General features: G+C 42.9%; 2 protein-coding genes across 2 annotated transcripts; both read right to left on the bottom strand.

Annotated features, from left to right (window-relative positions):
• Window positions 1-202: 202 nt before the first annotated feature.
• On the bottom strand, window positions 203-8103 carry mybl2b (v-myb avian myeloblastosis viral oncogene homolog-like 2b). The gene is made up of 13 exons (XM_083660692.1): window positions 8029-8103; window positions 6842-6913; window positions 6641-6733; window positions 6272-6492; window positions 5998-6130; window positions 5836-5892; window positions 5334-5693; window positions 3878-4150; window positions 3573-3791; window positions 3350-3466; window positions 1946-2044; window positions 1199-1333; window positions 203-1085 (listed from the first exon to the last, which is right to left on the bottom strand). Exons 1-13 carry the CDS (start codon window positions 8047-8049, stop codon window positions 951-953), a joined length of 1935 nt encoding a protein of 644 aa, XP_083516818.1. The 5' UTR covers window positions 8050-8103; the 3' UTR covers window positions 203-950.
• Window positions 8104-11567: 3464 nt separating this feature from the next.
• Window positions 11568-17876, bottom strand: ift52 (intraflagellar transport 52 homolog (Chlamydomonas)). Its single transcript, XM_083660935.1, has 13 exons — window positions 17262-17876; window positions 17029-17116; window positions 16504-16633; window positions 16316-16391; window positions 15790-15861; window positions 15573-15699; window positions 15138-15221; window positions 14917-14985; window positions 14671-14825; window positions 14464-14551; window positions 14115-14223; window positions 13867-14012; window positions 11568-12075 (listed from the first exon to the last, which is right to left on the bottom strand). The coding sequence occupies exons 1-13, from the start codon at window positions 17378-17380 to the stop codon at window positions 12034-12036; spliced, it is 1305 nt and encodes a 434-aa protein (XP_083517061.1). The 5' UTR covers window positions 17381-17876; the 3' UTR covers window positions 11568-12033.
• Window positions 17877-18065: the final 189 nt, after the last annotated feature.

The following is an 18065-nucleotide window of genomic DNA, read 5'->3' as shown; positions in this document are numbered from 1 at the left end:
AATGTAACAAAACGGACTCTACAACAAAATAGTATTTTTCTCTTCCATTTTGTAGCCGTTGGTTTATTTTCGAAATCAAGCAGTAAAGTTATTTTGTGCTACAGAGTTGCTGTTTTCATTCATTTCTTAGCAACACACATATTGGGGGGGGGGGGGCTTTTATTTACATAGAACGCCAAACAATACAGTACATGCATCCCCTTGCCAACAAGTGTTGACATAACTTTCATGTTCTCTGCCCTCGAACTACTCAACTATGTTCTCAGTAGCTCACTCAAATTCTAATTACAATATTTCCAATAGCACATGAACGCAACACAAGCCCCATGTTAATTTTAGCTCCATACATCTGCACCAGAACCATGGCTACATACATTGTATATAGATTAGATTGCTCTGATCTGCACATCTTTACTGTAGTATATACACACACACACAAGCCATAAGTTTGACAACATTTTCCCTGTAAATATTTTTCTTATATTACTGATCAACCTTCACCACTTCACTCCACAATCAAATTCAAAAGATGTGTGGGAACTTGAGTGAGATAATGCAACCTGAGTTTAGATTATTCACAACCTTAACAAATACTAAACAATTTCATACTTCATGCATTGAAAAACAATTAATTGAAAGTAAAATACTACTATAATTTATCATTGTACATTCACTGTTCTTTTCAAATTAATTTTAAGTGAAAAACAAAAACAAGTGAAATGTGATGCATATCTTGCTTTTCAAGCCTTGCTCAAGGCCTTCTGACTAAGGCGAACTGATTTTAAAAAGCACCATTCTGTTATCATCCATTATCCCTCTCTTAAGTCATTTGTCGGGTTAACTGTATGATATCCATTACCAGGCTAATGATGACTACGGTTGTTCAAAACTAGAAGAAAACAACAAAGTTCTGTATGTGTAACATGTTGGCATTATGGTTGAGAGGTGTCTCAAAAATGAGACAAAATGAGAGCCCGGTTGGGAACATGGGTTCTCAGTGAGCGTAGAAAGCGTCTTGCATTCTCAGTCATTATGAGCTGGTCTTTAGTTTGCCCATATGCAACAGTCTTCCACTCCTTAGACATCTGCACAGAGGAAACGGCTTGTTAGAATTATATATACCGGTAAGTAGACGTGTTGGTATGTGAAAAATGTAGAGGCATTCCATTCAGTTTAGGTTAAAAAAGGTGGAACTTACTAGAGTTGGGGGCACTGGGCTGGGTAGTATGGCACTATCACTTGGTCCCAAAAGAAAGCCCTGATCCAAAATGTTTTCCTCCCTCTTAATGCAAAACGAAGACGACTCCAAAGAAACTGAGAGCGATGTTTCTTCCTGTGACAAAAAAAAATAAAGAAAAATTGCATGCATGTCAAAACCACTGACAGGATAACATTTCTTCTTTTTTACTGTGACGCTGGACCAGCGGTTCCACCAGGGTCATGAGATGGAAAAGTCAGGACAGTCAGTCAGTCACTCATGGACGTTTTGTGGGAAAATGGCCGTGGCTTTGGATACGAAGGAACTGGAAGGTGCTAGAAAGTTGGGATTCTAGGGGCGGGTAGATTAGTGGCTAGGGGGATATGGGTGGTGGTACAGCAGTGGTTCCCAACCTTGGGGTTCTGAAAATGTATTTGAGTTCTGAGTTTGAGTCATGATTCTGAGAATAAAGTCAAAATTCTGAGTTTAATGCTGTAATTCTGAGAAAAGTCAGCATACTGTTACATGTTGCTGTTGATATTACTGATGTACAGACATTTGAATGTCTGGGGTCCCTAGATTTTTTGTGGCAGCAAGATGGTTGCACAAACCAAAAAAGGTTGGGATTGAGTCTGGATTTGAGGGGTGGGTAGGATTAGTGGCTAGGGGGATATGGGTGGTGTTTGGTTAGGGGGGCTTGAGGGGGGAAAAGTGCGGTGGTCTAAATTTAAAGGTGCGCTTGTTTACCTTGATGCTGTGTTTGAGTTCAGACTCATCTTTGGCTGGAGTCACCTCCATGACATCTAGGGCCAAGGATTTACGCACCTTCTTCTTAGGAGGTCGATTCTGGGAAAATAAAAACAAAACAAAAACAAACATAAGAATGAGGAAATTCCTGGACACTGTTAACAATGTTTCGGTCCGGCGGTCCGCACAGACCTTCATTAGGATATGGAAATTCCAATGAATCCATCACCAGTAGCACTATAGTTTAACTCGTAACTGCTCAGCGGCCAACAGTAGAAGATGTGACTCTCTAACCGGCAGCGCAGAGGTGTGGATTTGTGTCATGGTGTGAAAATGTGAAGCAGGCTGTTGTTGAAAAACAGCATGTACTACTGTATGGTATGGTATGGTGTTTATTCTTAATCCCAGAGGGGAAACATGGTTTGCCACCAGAGCGAGTACAGATACAAACAAGAAACAGTAACATACAGCACAATAACAATAACACAGTAGAGAGAGCCTCATAATGCAGAGCTAGCAGTGTTCATTAAAGAATTTTACAGAAGCAGCAACAAAAGATCTTCTAAATCGCTCAGTAGAGCACCGAGGCATCAAAAGCCTATTACTAAACGAACTACGCAGGGCATTAAATACATTATACAAAGGATCAACCAACCAACTTTCCCAAGATAAACCCTTTATAGGGGGCATTTTCAGGTGAGTCAGTCAGGAAGGGAAAGCCAGGTGTTGCATTGTGAGCGCTGTGGTCCTGTACAGCATCTGTACTTGTTTGAAAAAAAAGTACGCGATTGCAAGAACTTTGAACAAATGCAGGGTTTCCCTGCCATTCTAATTCAAATGCACACTACCTTTGTATAACTACTACTCCCTAGGTGGGCTCGTCAAAAGGGCCTTTCTGTGCGTGGAGTTTACATGTGCTCCCCTGGGGTTTCCTCCAGATAGGAACCCCGTGTAAAAAGATGCAAGAAATAGTGCAAAAATAACAATTATAATAATGTGTCTGAAATTGTTGAAAGAAAACTCAAAGAGTGCACACACACAAACTGTGTACGCTGCACATGCCACACTTGTTCTCCAGCCTTTCCACCTTTGTCTAAAAAAAATCCAGGGAAAACCGTTAAATGTAAGAACATGTTTGACGATAGATCGGTTCATCTCTTCATTCTTTTTTGCGCTACTGTGCTTTGAGAGGATACAAAGCTAGTATGTACCATCCACTAAAATGCTACCGTGTGCTAAAGCATTAACTATGCGGCATAGTGATCTCGATGAATACTGGACACACAGAGGTGAAGCTGCCATCAATCTCATCGCACGATGCCAACTTGATGGAAGAACTTACTTCTAAGTGTAGTATTCTGTTCAAACGGGTGAAGTATAAAACAAAGTATGTCCCACACTCACCATCATTTTGCGGCAATGCTCGGACCGCGGCGGACTGTTATCCACTACTACCAGCTCAATCCCAGCCTCTCTGAGAATCACCTCATTCAAGTCATCTTCCATGTTTGGAGTCTGAGGCTTTAAGATGTGCAGGAGGGAAAATAGCAGCGTTGAAACATCCAGAAACTGAACTGACTCACAAACGTCAACACAGTATTGCTGACACTCTCAGAGGGGAACTCACCATAGGCTGTAGAACACCATACTTCTCCATGGCATTTTTAAACGGCGTTGGGGTTCGCGGAGTAGTATAGCGCTCCGACTTGTTTTCCTTCTGATTGAGCGGCGTCCTTTCGCGTTGCAGCGGCGTGGTGACCATGGCTTTCTGGCTGCAGACCGGCGTGGACGTGAGGGACGGGTTCTCCAGGTCATGAGTGTCCTGTTTGGTCCACATGTTGAGGAACTGAAATGACAAACGCAGCAATTTAACAGACCGCATTACCAACAAGCGCCACTGAGAAACACCACAAGATGGACAGAGGGATTTACCCGTGATGGAGAAAAGGGCAGGATTTTGACAGGTGTGCTCTTCACAGGTGTGCTCTTGGGTGTCGTGGAGTTACTGGTGTCGGGAGACAAGGCGATGCGGTGGCGGCTCAGTATGGAGGGTGGGGTGACCCCTCCGGACGAGATGGGGATGAGCTCCCCCTTGCTGCCTTTGCTCAGCTCCTGCAAGGCGCTCCCCTCCAGGCGAAACTGGTGGCGCTCCGGGCTCTGGCTCTCCTCGGACAGGAGAGGGAGGTTGCGCCAGCCATCGAGGTCCTGACAGCGGAGACAAGCGGTGCAGGGATGAGCATGGTAAATTAGATTTATTTAGAAGAGAGAAAATTAGAAATTCCATCAAAACATGAAATTCATGTTCTAAAATCACTCGTCTTGAATGGCATATTAACTGCAGTAACATCAATATACAAGATAACAATGAGCAAAGAAAATTATATAAGAAATATTTGAATCAACTAGGCATCTCGTGCGCTCGACTCCTAGGCTCGCCCGCATACGCTCGCCCTGGCTGCTCCTTGATGGCATACTTCAGGGATGCTGGATCACCTGTCCTGGAGCTGGCAACATACAGCTGTCCATGGCTGAAGCCAGACTCCCACTTTTTTCAGTGTCTGCCCCTGGGACTTGATTTTGCTCTTATGACATCACTAATGACATAATCGGTGGGACTCTTATGACATCAGTGATGTCACAACTGCTTTTATGACATCACTGATGACATCACTGATGATGTCACAATGTATGACATCACTGATGGCATCCTCACTGGGACTTTGTGTGCGCGCGTGTCTGTCTCTTGTGTGTGTGTGTGTGATGTCACAATGCCTCTGACATCACTGATGATGTCACAATTGTCTCGTGTGAATTTATGACATCAGTGAGACAGACAGAAAGAGCCCTAGCTCCCTTTTATATAGGGTCATGGACGTTTTAATGACCTCTAATTTTTCTCTATAATTAGTTGTAATGTTAATTGCCATTTAATCAATTGCTGTTTATTGGCTGATAAATGAGTAAATCATTCCAATGACCAATAGGAGTGCCTCTTTACTACTACACCTCATCACACTGAAGAAGCAGTCTCTCTGCTGACAGTAGCTCTTACGAAGCTTCTTAGGGACCGAAGCAGGTGTAACAGTAAGCTCAGTGTTGACCTGACTGGGTTTCTCCTCCCTACCATGTAACACCAATGGACTTGGAATTTCTGAATGTGTCTTTCTGGCTAGGCAGAGGGCGTTCTCTACGTGGCTCACATTGGCCTTCCTGTTGCAGCCAGGTGAAGAAATCTAAGAGGTTATAGGACATGGCACACAGACTATGTACCTCTTAAATTGCCAGTAATGTTGAGCAGGGAGTTTCTCAAGCAGGGGTTCTACATGACAATCCAGAGTCAGGAGTGCTCTCCAATAATAATTCAACTGTATTGACGCAATATTCTTACCACATCTATCATGTCCATCACGTCGTTCAAGGGTGGGACTGTGGGGGAGAGAAAGCCGGAGTTGTCCACCACCCAGTTGATTTTTCCTGACGCATCTGCTTCAGTCTTGGAGCTCAGCCCGTCCTTGGGAGAGGGCGAGGCCTTCGAGGGCCCGGCCTCGTTTGGGCTGGCTTTTCCACCGGCTTTAGTAGACTTTTCCTGCAAGAAGAGGCCAGAGCTCTCCACCACCCAGCTGGTGGGGTTGATTTTTCCTGACGCGTCTGCTTCTGTCTTGGAGCTCAGGCCGTCCTTGGAGGACGAGGTCTTCGAGGGCCCGGCCTCGTTTGGGCCGGCTTTTCCAGCGGCTTTAGTAGACGTTTCCTGCAAGAAGAGGCAAAGGTGAAAATCTATAGGAACAATCATATCACAAACATGGCCACTACTACGAGTATGTGTTGTTTATTAACAAGTCTATATGGCCAGTAAATTGTGATATTTGTCACACTAGTGATTGGCCCCTTACTGAAGGATTTGTTTTCTGCTCTGGCTCGTCCACAGTAGCATCAGAGCAATGGGGCATCTGTGAAATGAGGCAAAAGGATTAATTTCCATTTGATAGTCTATTCATCTTTACCTATGAGCACACCATGCATGTAGATGAGCACGTCAATGAATGGTAGCCCACCTGCATGTCTTTATTAACACGGGCCAACATCTCTTCAAGTTCATTTGGCTTAAAGACCTCCCCAGCATAGAAGCCCATCTCTAACTTGCGTCTGATAGCAGAATTCCAGTGATTCTTCACAGCATTATCTGTCCTGTGAATAAATTCAAGTTATAAGATGAACTGTGTGGAGTAGGGGGAATAAGTGAGACTTTACTTTCATAACATGGAAATGTCAGCCTCAACCTCTGAGCCTGTTAAATCCAGTGTAGACAGAAGGCTCTGGATGAGTTACCTTCCAGGGAGCAGCTTGGCGATCTCGGCCCAGCGGTTTCCGAGCACGCTCTGGGCCTTGTAGAGGATGAGGTCCTCCTCAGCTGTCCAGGACGATTTCTTCACCTCGGGGTTGAGGTGGTTGTGCCAGCGCTCTCTGCACTGCTTCCCCAGTCTGCCCTTCAGATGCTTGGCTACCAACGCCCACTGTCTGTTGCCATAGAGGTTCACAAGTTCTAGAACCTGAAAGGAGAAATGAGAGGCAGTCAGTATGCATCTGAAAATGGACACTAGCATCATAACGAACTCATAGTAGGTCTACCAACACTGTTCATGGGAAGACGCAGTGAACAATAAAATGTGTATTCTCACAACCAAAAAAGTAGTTTACCTTCTCATCCTCCTCTTTGGTCCAAGGACCTTTAACCAAATCTGGATCCAACACCCTAAACCAGCGGTGCTGACACTGTTGTTCAGTGTGATTCTGAGCAAATAAAGAGAAGTGTTAGAAGCTACAGAAAATGCTCCTTCCACATTTCTAAAGTATAATGCTTATTAAAGTGACAATAGCAGAAAGGTAGATCAAACTCACTGGCATGAGGCTGGCAATATATTTCCAATCACTTGATCCCACTTTTTGAACCAGAGCCTTAAGTTTGTCATCCTGTGTAAAAAAACAAAACAAAAAGCAAAAACATGGTTATGTTGCCAGGAAGCCATTGTATTAATTAATACACAGGACAAGATGTTACTATCCCTTGTGCCAAAATCCGAGGAAAAACACATTTAGAAGCCCAATCCAGAATAAAACAAGCTAACAGGCTAACAAACTAATACTTCTGACCACTAATCTTCTCCCTCTTTGGCTGGCTGGCCTCTCTGCTTTCCTCGGTGCTAGGACCTGCCTCAACATCAGGGGTGCTGATGTCCTGCGATCTGTGGGTTACTTCCTGTCGCTGGACTTCACCCGACTGACTTGATAAACTTCGTAAGAAATAATTATCAATGCGGGGTCCCTGTGTTCCCTCTACCTGCCTGGATGGATTCTAAGGCCCTTTAAAGTTGTTACCTTCTGCCAGCCACACAAGCAAACCTGACACTTCTTTCCATCTACATCTGAACTAGTGGCTTCCACTGACATGTTTTCCCTACTCATAGTCAAGTCCGTTCCAGAGTCAATAACCGTGTCAACCATACAGTAGGTGAGTCATCTTCCGGCCCCGCTCTCGCAGACTCTAGGGGTGTTTTTACATAATTCTGTTTTGTAGCAAGTTTGGGTGTAACCAATGGCCTATTGGCCTTGGCTACTGCCACAATGAGCAGCTAACCCACTGCAGCCCCGATGGGGTCTAATCCCTCCTGTCAGCTGTCTTTCCATGCTGTCACTAGGTCTTTCCCTAGTTGTCAGCTGCACTATTCACAACAGTCACTAGCCTAAGCTAGCTTTAGTATTAATTAATACACAGGACAAGATGTTACTATCCCTTGTGCCAAAATCCGAGGAAAAACACATTTAGAAGCCCAATCCAGAATAAAACAAGCTAACAGGCTAACAAACTAATACTTCTGACCACTAATCTTCTCCCTCTTTGGCTGGCTGGCCTCTCTGCTTTCCTCGGTGCTAGGACCTGCCTCAACATCAGGGGTGCTGATGTCCTGCGAGCTGTGGGTTACTTCCTGTCGCTGGACTTCTTAAGGACTTGTTAAGTTATACTGTGACTGCAAGAGAAGCCATCCAGCCAGGCCACATGCTAAAATACGGGGACATGTGACAATCACCTCGTCTTGAGTCCATTTCATCCTCACTTTTCCACAGTCTCTCTGCTCTGCCACATCAGAGTCAGTGTCGTGGTATTTGGCGTCCTCTCCACTCTCCTCACTGAAAAAAAACGAATAACTGCGATTAAGATAACGTTAACCCTACAAAGCTGGTTTGTAAACAGGGATGCAAAGTGATGGATAGTGAAAAATGTGACAGATACCAGGGAAGACATAAAAACCACTCAGAAACCCTCCTATTTTGGGATGAAAAAGGTGACTAGTTTGCATCCCTGTAAAAACTAGCTAGACTGGCCCGCACTGGCTTGTGTGGTGCGGCGAGGCTAGCTTGATTACCAAGTTTGGGGCCTAACTTGGCGATTTCATTGAGGGTAAACAAAAAAGTGACCAGATTGAACGTTAACGTTTGCCAAGTTGAGTTTATTCGTGTGAGAAGGACGTCTAACGCCAGAAAGCAAACATTGCACCCTGATAAATAACGTTGGGGAAAGGGCGGCAGAAGTTAGAATCGATACTCAAAACGAACGCCAAATTAACGTAACGTTAGGTCGCAAAATGTCTTGATTTAGCGTTGTTACAACTGAATGCATTTAATAATGTGACACTTATTTGTTTGAGCTGGTTTATACGACAACAAATACAGTTTATCAGCATCTTACCCGCGCTGCCAAGACATGTCCAAATCCACTGTTTCGGTTGTTTACAATCAGACGGTGATTTGTACTGCTGCATGTGCGTGTATTCCGATATGATGCCGTTATATCCAGCTTGTTTGTTGCCTTTGTAAATTAATCTATGCTGCTAATATAAATTCAGTGCTGTACTGTTGAATGCTACAGCCTGAACAGCTGGACCGATTAGTTGTCCGCGCTCATGGATTTCTATCTCGCGCGCTTCTTTTCTCCTGGAAACGGGGTAGTGACGTAATGACGTTAGTGCGCCATGGGCGTGCGCAGCTCAGCTCTTCTTCTTCTTCTTCTTTTGATTTCCGGCAGACTATGCACGGGTCAGTGCATTGCTGCCCTACACTGGTAGTTGTTATACAGTAGTCAGAGCTCCTCAGTCTACATCCATACTTTTCAATAATTCATTATTCTTTTGTTCAGAAGATTTAATCTGAAATCTATCATGTTTTTGCGCTAATGACTCTTTCATAATACCAGGTCTGATCTATTCAAAAGAATATGTAAAATTGCTGTTTACACAGTTGAAATCAAATTCTTTGCACTACTGTTTATTGTTTTTCTTAAAATACAGCTTAACATAATGTTTAACTTTATCCATAGCACAAAAATGCAAAAACTGATCAAATTCAGGTTTCATTTTTAAAGTAACCCTCACAACCCCATACATACATGAACAGATATACACTGCCATGCACATACGTACAATAAATGTAAAAGTGACATCGACATTACAATATTATAATGTGGGGCTACCAGCCGTGTAAAGTGCTTATCAGAGATGTAATGTGCATGGGAAATCATCTGGGTGAAGCACCTGTCTATTTAACCCACACCCAGAAAGGCAATATGTTAAACACATTTGACATTAATAGATTTCAGATGTGTCTTTTTGTGTTTCAATTTGTCAATAATTTACTTCCCATTTCTTTCGACAGATTCTTTATTAGTAGGTCTCTTATTCACTGTTATCACACCAGATCTGCTGATCTTCTACACAGTCAGTTTTTCAGAACTAACCTTGGCCAATTCTCAATCAAATACAGAGGTCCATTCATGTGGAACAGTCTTTCTGCTGCACTCCATAGTCACTCCTCATTTCCACTTTTCAAAAAAAAACTTAAACAACTTCTCTTAAAAGAGCACAGTACCTGATTTCTTTACCCCTGTATCTTATTGATTGATTTAATTTGTTAAGCCGCTGGTGCACCGGTTTGCTTTTTCTTTTCTTTTCTTTTCCTTCTTTTATTATTTCTTTTCTTTTTATATATATATATATATTTTTAAACTTTTTTATTGTTTTAAATATATTGTCCTGATTGTGTTTTTTTTTCATTATTAGTCTTTAATTTGTTTTTAAATAAGGTGAGACTCTATAAGCCCTTCAGGGTTTCTTTCCCTCACCTGCACAATTTCTTTGTATTAAGATACTTGTACTATCTGTTATTCTTTTTTTTTTCTCTGTGCAAATAAACAATAAACAATAAACAATAACCAGCAGAACATGTCCTGTGCCAGATACAGCCCAGCTTCCAGCTGGGCCAATTAGCAAGCAGCTCCAATAGTTAAAACCCCACCTGATTTCAATTGGCACTCATTAGCCCAGCCCAAAGACACAATGGAGGAAGGTTTTGTTACAGGTAAGAGAACAACGGTACTTTGGTTTCAATCACCCAAATCTGATCAGAGATGTGATTCCTGATGCCACTTCTCTTTTGTTTTGAAGGTATGAAAAGCTTTGAGTTCCTGTCTCCATCCGAGTTGGACAGGAACTTTTTTGGGGAACAGAGTTTGCAGCTGTCGGCCATGTCCCTGGAGCAGCTGTCCAGTGTTGGGCAAGTTACTCAGGAAATGTAATTAGTTACTTATTACTAAAAACTAATAGAATTACTTTATTACTTGGTATCAAAAGTAATTAGTTGTGTTACTCATTAGATTACTATTACTTTTGCTACCTCCTTAAAAAAAGTGATGCACAACTTGTTTAGCCAGCTCCTTCTAAAACTGAATCATAATTGGAACAACAATAATTAACCTTAAAGGAGTCAACAATCAGCCAAACTACATACTTTTATTTATTTGCCTATAGGACAAAAAACTAATCACATTCTGGCAACGCAGTGGTTTTACATAGTCAGACCTATCTTAACACTTTGTTTTAGTGTTGTGCCAGCACTGGAGAAAGTAATGTAGTAACATGACTTGGATTAGTAACTGTAAATATAATTAGTGTTTTGGAAATTGTAATCCCTTACATTACTAATTACTGTAAAAGTAATACAATTACAGTAATACGTAACTTTACTGCCCAGGTCCAGAGCGTCCAACGACACTGCGGCGGGATGCGAGGAGGCCGTAGCCCAGGTGCCTGTCCTCGTCCTGCCGTCCCTCGGCCTGTCATCGGACTCTGCGTCTCCCTCTGCCTTGAAGGACAGCCTCACTCCTCTCCATGCCTCCTCCACTCCTTCTTCTTTGGCCACTTCTTACATTGATCTTGGAGCGTCCCAAATCTCGTGGGACGTCTCTTTGATCAAGTCTGAGAGCATGTTGGATTCCATGGAGTCGACCCGGAGCCCCAAACCCAAGTCTCCCCTTACAAACATTTAAACATGAAGGCAATTCAGAAGCTGTGAAGCAATAAACTGATGGCTCCAGCCATACAGTTGGTTAAAATCTTGTGGGCCAGTACTGGATCCGAACCTTAAGGTAAACGCACCGCTAAAGATTCTAATGGCCAAAGTCTGAACCCTCAATTTGTTGCATTCCAAGCTGAATTTATTCAGGGTAAATACAAGAGGATGTGTGTGCTGTGGAAAATGTTTAAACTTAAAGCTTTCGTATTTCAAACCACTTTATTTTGAAAAGTATTTTACACTACATTTTCTCCATAACAAAATACAATAGGATGGTATAAAAGGCTAAAGACAAGGTTATTTATAGTGTACATTTCTGCACAAAATTACAGCACATTTTTTTTACAAATCTGTACAGCACGAAGGATACTGCCACAGCTCTGAAGAGGGTATTGTTTTTCCCACGGCGCTGGGCGAGAGGCCCCGCCAGGGTCATAAGATGGAAAAGGGGCCCTCGCTAGGGATAGGAAGGTGGTAGACAGTTGATATTGGAGGGGTGGCTAGGGGGGTGTGGGCAAGGGAAAAGGGGCCGTAGAGTGGTAATATGAAGGGTGTGGTGTCATAAAGCTGAATGGCCACACCACTGTACCGTGGGCTGAAAGGTTTGGGCTTGTTTTCCCCCCCCTTAGTTGCCAGGTCAGGATGTATAGTTGCAAATCCTCCACATTGAAAAGATTTAGTGAATCTACTCAAAATGGGTGAAATTGCGCCTCTGTGTCGATATCATGCTCCTGCAAGGAAGGAACAGTATTTTTAGTCAAAGCCTTTCACACAACAAAACCAATAACTTGAATGCATTACATTTTGACACACTACATGATGGTAAAGTCAACAGATGGCAGTTATGACTACAAAACTTGCTCTCCTGGAGTCGTCATGGTTTGCACACTACATGACTTGAGCAGCGACGGGGGGCCACACATTACAAGATATTTCACCAGGAGAATCCCAGATGAGTGCGTCTGTTCTCCAAACCAAGTTTTTGTCATGAAAACGGACACGAGAAGGCCGCTGATTTGTAGCGAAATACAAGAAAAGAAGTTGGGATACGCAGGAAAGTGTGACCTCCGGGTTCGACTCGGCACAAATGCAGTCTCACATAGGTCTGCTCATGCCGGATTTACTTCAAACCCTAGCCCCATAACGTGACCCTGCTACTGTACTCCGTATATTATAATATACCCGTACAGCAGTCGGGGTCACACAGCCAAAGGGGGAAAGGCTGTTCAAAACGCTCCCCTACCCGGCTCCGACGTCCGATTGCAGATCCGAAGATATGATAGTCCTCCTACGGAAGCCAGTAATTTAGCCGGTGCTGTTAAAATGATACTGCTGCGTGAAACAACCGTTTAAAAGCGGTCTTTGCACAGCCTGTGCCGTATTGAGGACAGGAGAAGCTTCCTAGTGCCGACAGGAACCTTGGGAGTTTGAGTATTTCATGACATGTTTTTCTTCCCAGGTGCGCTGGATTTGCGTTGATCACTTCACTGACTGAGCCGCCGTCTCCATGTGACTGCATGTGTTTGCTCACTGCATGCAAGCAGTGCACCATGATAGTGAGATCAAACACACCCTGCTGTAAATTCTATTATGGCTATTCAAACCCATGCTCTTACAACATAAATATTTTCTCAATCTTTGCTCCTCAGATCGGAGGGCATAATAGTCCAGTCTATTTCTATTAAATTTCACAATTCAAGTGCTTATGATGATCACGGAGGGCTTGAGGGTGTGTCTTCTCCAGCTCCTGCGTGTGTGACTGCTCCAGCACAGTGCACCTGTGCCAGGCTGGTATATACAGTGAAACTGTTTGGAGTAAAGCTGCCATCGTCCTGATAAAAACAGGACAGTGGAGACGGAATTAAACGGTTAGCTTCTGGGGAGCTGCTGCAGATGACAGCAAGAGTTTGCTATGCTGTCATCACCCCATGTCTGCATCATCCCGTGTCCTGCACTCTCATTGTAGCACATTGATTAATCAACGAACTGGCGTGCTCAACCCAACGTTTTAAAGATGGTTACTGGGTGCCGATCCAAACATCACAAAAATTAAATCAAAAACAGCACTCACAGATGTCTATAAAGTTTAAACTTTTAATGCGCACAGCAGCAGTGATACAACGGACGCGTTTCAGCCTCACAGGCTTGAACGCTGAGGAAAGCCTGTGAGGCTGAAACGCGTCCGTTGTATCACTGCTGCTGTGCGCATTAAAAGTTTAAACTTTATAGACATCTGTGAGTGCTGTTTTTGATTTAATTTTTGTAGCACATTGATACCTCTCCCGACATGACCAGATATTTAGCCTGCTTGATCATTGTTGGGCGTCTGACGTCTGTGGGGTTGTGTCTTGGAAACGGTTCATACAAAGTAATCGAGAGTAGAGCCAACAGCCATTTGGCTCTGATCTGGGGACTTTTGTCGGCAAGCTCCAAAAACTGTCGCCGAGTGGAAAATTAGGGCTCATATCGCGTAATCTGAACTGGGCATAATTGATCTGCTTGTAGGGAGGGGGGTGGCTCACCTGATTGAGCTTCTTGAACTCGACCACCTGGAAGAAAATGTGCTCCAAGATGTGTTTGGCATCTCTCTGATCTTTATCCAACTTGGGAGCTACCCCCAAAATTTCACCGCATTTCCGCACATAGTACTCAAGATCGTCGTCCGTGCCTGGGGAGGAAAAAACAAAATTTAGAACAAAATTTGATTTTCCCCAATGACAGATTAGAACATAGCCAGTTGATGAAAGTATTATAATCATAGATAACTTACATTTGTTGGCGATCTGTGCTAAGCGCACTTTCTCAGAGGAGAACGTTTCATCTAGATCAAACAGGTCGAGGCTGGGTGGAGGCAAATCTCTGAAGGCAGGTGGAAAGACCTACAGACAGGACCACATCCACTAACATTAAGAATTTGAAGCCAACATTCTCTGCAGGTCCAACTGCTACAGGTATGGCCCAAATCCCAGAACTTAAAGTTCAAATATATTTGTTGCCTTACACTATACAAGCCACACACCTGGGTGTTACATAATATGACTTATTTTTGTGACTGCATTATGGATATTTAAAAATGTAGGTGAGACAAAGTGGGATCAGCATGCAGGACTGTAACTTACAGCGGCTTGCAGCTGAGGTAGAGGGGTCTCAAACTGCGGTGTGATCAGCTGGAGTGGCTCATGTTTGACATTCAGCTGCTTGTAAGAACTGCAGGGGGTTAATACACACACACACACACACACACACACACAATTAGCTACCAAAAATAATAGTGATGGTCAGATGTGATGTTTTCAGGTGTGTTCAGGTGTATCTTGCATGCTCACCTGATGACTTGGGGTAAAGTGTTGGTTGACAGTTTGAACAGAGACATATCAAAGAGCGAGGTGAAGTCCTTGGGGTTTTCATCCCCCTCTTGCAAGCACACTCGAAGTCGTTCTGACAAGCACCCTGTGTCTGGTAGCATGGTGTAATCTGTGATCTATAGAATACAAGGACACACAGGCTTGTTGCCTGATTAAATGGGCAATATTAAAAAAGGTTCCTTACACATTTGAAATATGATTCCTCACCTCTGGGTCCTCTGCATCGATCTGATTCAGTTGAATATTATCAGTCATGAGCCACTGGAACACCACATCCTGAAATGAGAAAACGTGACCGACTATCAAGCCCCAAGAAGCATCGATCAACAGATGCCACAAGATTCCAGAAAACTTATTTTTTTACCATTTTCAATGTGAGGTAATGGACAAAAATGCAAAGAGACTCTGTAAATGACAACTGTCCTCACCATTATTTTACTGTTCTCCTCTTTGTCTAAGTACTGGTCGCTGAACATGTGACAGGAACCCAGCACTGCCAGCTTGCCACCCTCCTTCATCATGAAGACACAAAGACAGATGTTTCAACACCACCTGACAAGTATATGTTCATAAGCATGGTATGGTTTGGATAGGATGGTGTTCATAAGCATGGTATGGTTTGGATAGGATGGTGTTCATAAGCATGGTATGGTTTGGATAGGATGGTGTTCACAAGCATGGTATGGTTTGTTATAGGATGGTGTTCATAAGCATGGTATGGTTTGGATAGGATGGTGTTCACAAGCATGGTATGGTTTGGATAGGATGGTGTTCATAAGCATGGTATGGTTTGGATAGGATGGTGTTCACAAGCATGGTATGGTTTGTTATAGGATGGATGGAAAGGAAATCCTGCTTCTGACCTTGATCTGGTAGAAGGCCAGGACAGGCCTGTTGAGGGGGAAGCAGACTGAGCCGGTGGACAGAACAGCCGCAGCAGGCTTCATCACACTCAGGGTGGCACCGTACGGGTACACGAATGTCAGAGCCCTGCACAAATACACAAGATGAAACGTATAACGCAACACTAAACACTGGATTTAATGCAGAAGGTAAAGAATGTAAAAGCGGAGGATTTACTGTGCATTATTTCCAGTGTTTTCTTCCTCGATGATTCCTGTGACCACTTTGCCAGCAGCCCGACTGATCTCTCTAAACAAGAACGGTGAACAAAGAGCTCGTTAGTTTGAATTCAATACGAGGGATCAGCGTGACATCATCAGCGTGACATCATGACACCCAGATATGCCACCCGGAACCGCAGCAGTTAACTAGTATGAGTTATGCCAAACAAACATTAATATTTCAAAAACGACATCACATCACTTATATTTTGACATTCTGAGTGAGAGCAGAAGCAGCTCAAGGGTGAAGGGTCTGATGTATAATATATGCATGATGTCGTGTTAAATTTGTGTCACAGTTTTTTAAATGAAGTGAATTTAGTAATCAAAAGCACAGCCTGCTAGCGTGAGACACTCAAGGCTAGCTCCATAGGGTCCCATTATAAGCTGCTGTTTGCTCACCAACACTGATCCCTCATTTAATCATGCCCATGTAAACTGTATATACGAGGGGGGAGAAAATGTATGCTTTAACAACTAACCTGTTCAACACACCGTTGGACACAAGTGCCTCTTTTGGATGGAAGTACTTGTAGTAAACGTTCCTCACGACCGCATCTGCAGTATTGAAGGCAAGAGAACAAGAACACACACTGCTGCATCATTCAAGCATAATACATTTTAGATGATGTTAAGTGCTATCTGAGGTGATTTCATGCAGTATATGTACCATTGTTGACCATTATTCCAAACTCCTCCAGGAGGAAGTTGATATTGGTGTCATATTTCATTTCTCCTCCTTCGCCCAGCATGACAAGGACATCTCCCCCTCCATCTAGGTACTGCTTCAGCACCTCCAGCTACAATATAATGCGACAACATTAAAAACCCTGATTGAGTATATGGATGAAAAATTAAACGCAGCCACGGCACGGGCAAAGTGCAGGTACCGGTAGATTTTGGCTGAGGCTGGTGGGCTTGTCAATGTCAACAAAACTATCTCCATAGCTAAGAAACAGTTTTTTGTTCATTTAAAAAACTTTTTAAACTAAAAGAAAAACATGTCTGATCTGCGTATTTGGAGGGTGTGTGTGTGTGTGTGTGTGTGTGTGTGTGTGTGTGTGTGTGTGTGTGTGTGTGTGTATATATATATATATATATATATATATATATATATATATATATATATATATATATATATATATAAAATAAAATATTCAGCAATTTAAATTAAAGCTTTCTCCAGATACATCACCTCTGATCCGGTGAACTTCTCCCTTGGGCCAGCACTTATCCACAACTTGACACCCTTCAGCTTCTCCAGTGACAGCTCTTCTTTAATACTAGGGGAAGGGAGACATTTCCTTTAAGTTACTGCACTGTAACAAGCTATAACTCTGGATAATACGGTTTGTTCAGGTCCAGAATAGTAGACTCATTCTCAGGCAACAGAGATACATAGCTAGGTGTTATACAGCAAAAAATTACCTCTGGATTTTCCACTGAGCCCTTAGCCTCTTCTGCAGGGACTTGTATCCACTGTTAGCAGTAAACAGCTCTCTTTTTGAAGCATTGAAGACAACAGTGGTGCGCTGCTCCTTGTCCATTCTTCATTTATCAACTCAAGTCGCTCAAGATCAAGTTTAGTAACGTTACATCCATAAACCTAACAGATTATAGCTCTAAATTCGAGTCTAATTTAGTTAGATAGCCTATTTCATTAGCTGTCCCTAGGTTAATCTCGCTAATTTTGCAAGTTTCGCTATGGATTTATACGATTATTCACGAGAATGAATGTCACTGTCGAGAGCTTGTGTTGCCTAACATTAACTAAGGTTATTAGGATCTTCTTTCGAGCAATCTCGAAGGAGATAGCTTAGGCGTCAGTAACGCAAACAGGTTACCTGGCAACGTTTAAGCTAAGAAGCTAACTGCGTAGCACCTAGCTTCATTAGATAAAGTTAGCGTTCCATGTGCTGGTTACCAAGCTTCTTGTTTTCTTGATTTGTTAAAAAGGGAGATAGGGTGAATTGCTATATTTAGCGCTACTTCCGATAATAAATATAGACAAATATAGAGCTAGCGTTAATAAAACTACATCACACTTCTTCGAATTCTTCTTCTTGGTCGAGATGAAATGTCTAGTTTAGATGGTTCAAGGCATATTACTGCCCTCCAGCGGTCCGAGTGACAAGAGTCATCTCAGATGATATCTACTGATACATATAAACCAAATTTTAGAAAAAAAGAAAAACAAGAAAACAGGCAAGCACTCTCAATGTCCTTTTTTCT

The sequence above is a fragment of the Poromitra crassiceps genome (genome assembly GCF_964638095.1).
Source record: "Poromitra crassiceps genome assembly, chromosome: 25".
NCBI lineage: Eukaryota > Metazoa > Chordata > Actinopteri > Beryciformes > Melamphaidae > Poromitra > Poromitra crassiceps.
This window is presented reverse-complemented; position numbering and strand designations above follow the sequence as displayed.